Consider the following 3,697-nt stretch of genomic DNA (forward strand, 5'->3'; position numbering starts at 1 on the left):
TGATGATGCATAACTTTTCTGGTAAAAATAATTATTATAAGGCTTTGTCTCGAAAGGATTGAAAGCAATCAAACAGAATAACCTGATTGGCTCAAATCGATGTTAATAGCGGTTAAGATTTTCCCATTTTGACATATCAAAATGATTCATCAGAAGAGAAAAATTATCCGACTCTTTTTCATTTTTTATTAAGTATTCCCTACTTTTCGGAAGATACAATAAGAAAGAGAGGTCCCCGTGCTTGTTTGAGAGACATGACGGGCTAAAGTTACCCCAGTTACGCCTCTACCAACAGTTTTTCACGCGCTTCATTTCACGGTGCATTTTTCGGTAGTTGGAAGCAAGGGTTTTTAAAGTAAAAAGGCACAAGGTCTCGAACGTAGGAAACAATTTTATATATAATTTGTGAAAAATCAAGTAACTTTAATCGGCATCGACTTAAAACTTTCCTTGAGTCGTTGCTCTCGAGGTCATAATTTTCATCATCAAGATTATTTCTGAATTTCTCCAATTAAAAGGGGATAAATTGTACACCAAAATTATACCATGAAAAATAGAGGTCACCGTGCTCGTTAAAGAGTTAAAGAGCATCGTACCTCGTTGCTTGGTCCATTTATTGAAAAGCAATGCCATGTTCTCGGAATTCGCGCGCGCTCATTCGCCTGATTGCGTGATTTTATACGCAGTACAGGATGCCCAGTGCAATACTGAGGAATCACCTTTGGACTGATAGCAAGATTCAGTTTGTTTAGTTCATTTCAGTAGCAATTAATGAAAGAATGGTTGCCAAAATTAGGAAGCAGGCAAAGAGAATAAAGAAAACGTGGATAAATTTGAGTCTAGCTGACGAAGCTCAAAGCAAAGTATGAAGTCGAAATTAAAGACTTTTGCGAGCAGAAATCCAACAACACTTAATGCCAGACTACGAGTGACTTAAATGGAAAAGAAAAGATTCAGTTTTCATTCGCTGGAAAAAGAATCGAGCAAAACTGCACCAACCAACGAAACTTAGCAAGACACGACTCAACTTCTTAGTGGTGGTTTTGGGCTGCCAAATCGAGCAAGGCTTCGTCAATTTAAAAAACGATAAGTTACAGTGACACTCATTTTCAACTTTATCAAACTCCTCCTTTTGAAGTTCCTTCCCTAAGGAGTCGCATATTTCAAACACTATCGGTATTTTCTGTCACGCAATACATAGGTGCACTTTGATAGGGAATTTCTCTTCGAGTGTTCAACTCGCTATCTCATGAGTGAGAGAAGTGAACGAATAAGGTATCAAGCAAGAGAATATAAACTGCATCGAGTTGGTATCGAGTTGAACACGAGAAAAGAAGTTTCACATCTGTAAGCAACTATGTATTATTTTGTTTATCATATAAATACAGTAGGCCTTTACTGAGAAGAAAAGCCGACTTTTCTGCGTTGAGCAATTACAGAAACAGACAATGGGCGTAACTTTCTTTCCACAACTTCTCAGTATTCGCCTTTTTCCTTAGCGAAAGAATAAATGTTTTCATGAACACGGCCAAAATTGGCCAGTGACAAATCTTTCAGTTGTCGATATTCGGTCTCTACCGCTAGATATACCTTTATCAAGGTCAAGTACGTTACTTTCGGTTTTTCTTTTCATATTTTGTTTTACCTCCGCCTCAAGGAAATTTCGAACGACAGTGTCCGTTAGAAATACGAATTTTTTAGTGTTTTTAGCAGCCATAATCCGAGAAAATCTTGACAAGCGGCCCTTGATTAAGAAGGGACAACGCTTTGACATTCATTTATTAACCTGACATAGCATATTGGCGATATCGAACACGTTAAAATTATCGTAATGTCATATGCGTGCTGTTACGGCTTTTCTCAGGGCGGGATATCATTCGAAAACACCGCAATTTATATAATAATTATTTTCCTTAAGCTGTCTTATAAAGAAATATATTAAACATCGCATTAACCGAAATTCAACTTTTTAGCCGATCCGTGCTATAATTACAGAAACCTGAGCGATGCGGACAGAAAGAACACTTACAAAACACCCAACAGTGATGTAAAATGTGATGACGATTCCTCATCCATAAAATTCGGGAACTGGTATCGTTTCATGGGAGATGCAGGGACAAAAATGCCAACCCAATGCGTACCGGATAACAGATGTGGTGCAGTCTTCTCAGGCTGGCTGAAAGGTGGCCACCCCACATTGGCGGATGGTGAGGTTTCCTCCGAGGTCTGCTATACCAGAGGTGGAGATTGTTGCAGGAAATCAAGCCACATTAAAGTGAAAGACTGCGGATTGTACTTTATTTATAAACTAGAAAAGGTACCTGCTTGTGATCTGCGCTATTGTGGCACAGACTAAATACTATGAGCAAGTCATTCTGCACAGGAAAGGATTCACAAATCGATTTATTGGCATGCACATGTACGTTAATGTATAACAGGGACTTTAAGAATCTCACAAGATCCACATTTGTACCTTTGGAATGAGTCGTTTGATCAGCCAAGTAAGAGCAGTCCTGCCGGAGAAGTTGTGACTGAAGGTTGTCAGTAATAGTGACTGACGTTTCTATAACCGCAGCGGAAATCATAACTAGAGTCGACTGAACAGTTGTTGTTTATTACAGTATTAGAGCAGATTTCTCCCCCGCCCTCATCCACAGATAATGTCAACAACTATTGGCATCGGTGAGCTTCCAAATAATCTTAATGACATCTCTATCTATTCCAGTAGAAGTGCTTCACTAAGTAAGTTTTTAGCACAACTTTGACCATTTTATTTGCTTATTACAAAACGTATTAAACTCTTAATGTTTACTAAGGTCGCTACCCCAGAGGGGAGTTTTAGCTGATCTTCTATACCAGAAACTAAGGCAGCTTTCAATACCTATGCCTTCTCTACATGTAGTTGTTATTCTTTCTAAAAGCCTTCCACAGGGGCCACGGCGGTCCGTGATTGTAAGCAAGTTCTCTGTGATGTTCAGTCATGCTTTCATTGGCCTCATCATTTACCAGGATTTTTAAATCGTGTTAGGTGTGTTATAGATAGAGTCTGAAGAATAATTCCTAGCATTCTTAGTCACTGTGACATTGATACTCAAACTTCCTGATGACATAGCATGGAAAACTAGAACATTCTATAATGTTAGTAATTATTACGTATTTCTATCACAATAGTTGTGTTACAAGCTTTGAATTCCGGAATGTTTTAAAAAACGTTATGAGTGTACATAAGGACTCACTGAGTCAGTCAGCCGGGAGTACTAGTTTCTTTTGTCGGAAAAGACCGAGTATTTAGGGGGCTCTACCAAAAGATAGCTCAGTGCTGTAATGTACTTCAGATATTGTGTATTTTGTGGAGATTTGGAGGTAATATTGAGTCTTTGGTGTCAGTAGAGAGCTAAATTACGGTCAGTAGTGGGCATGAGTAAGTTTTTAAAGAGTACTAGTTTCTTTTGTCGGAAAAGACCGAGTATTCAGGGGGCTCTACCAAAAGATAGCTCAGTGCTGTAATGTACTTCAGATATTGTGTATTTTGTGGAGATTTGGAGGTAATATTGAGTCTTTGGTGTCAGTAGAGAGCTAAATTACGGTCAGTAGTGGGCATGAGTAAGTTTTTAAAGGACAATCATTGTATTGCCTATAAGAGTGGCTCCTCAGAAAGAATTATTACACGTTGTTTAATAAAGTAGTTTAAATTGAA

General features: G+C 38.4%; 1 protein-coding gene across 1 annotated transcript in view; it reads left to right on the plus strand.

The window, feature by feature from the left end:
• The window catches only part of LOC149052748 (uromodulin-like), an 11,995-nt gene extending 8,298 nt beyond the window's left edge, over positions 1-3,697 (plus strand). Inside the window, exon 6 of the mRNA XM_089205524.1 lies at positions 1,974-3,697. Within this exon, the coding sequence (XP_089061650.1) occupies positions 1,974-2,356 (383 nt within the window). The 3' untranslated portion in view covers positions 2,357-3,697. The remainder of the gene's footprint in view (positions 1-1,973) is intronic.

The sequence above is a fragment of the Pocillopora damicornis genome, chromosome 1, assembly GCF_964200805.1.
Source record: "Pocillopora damicornis chromosome 1, jaPocDami1.2, whole genome shotgun sequence".
In the NCBI taxonomy this organism is placed as follows: Eukaryota; Metazoa; Cnidaria; class Anthozoa; order Scleractinia; family Pocilloporidae; genus Pocillopora; species Pocillopora damicornis.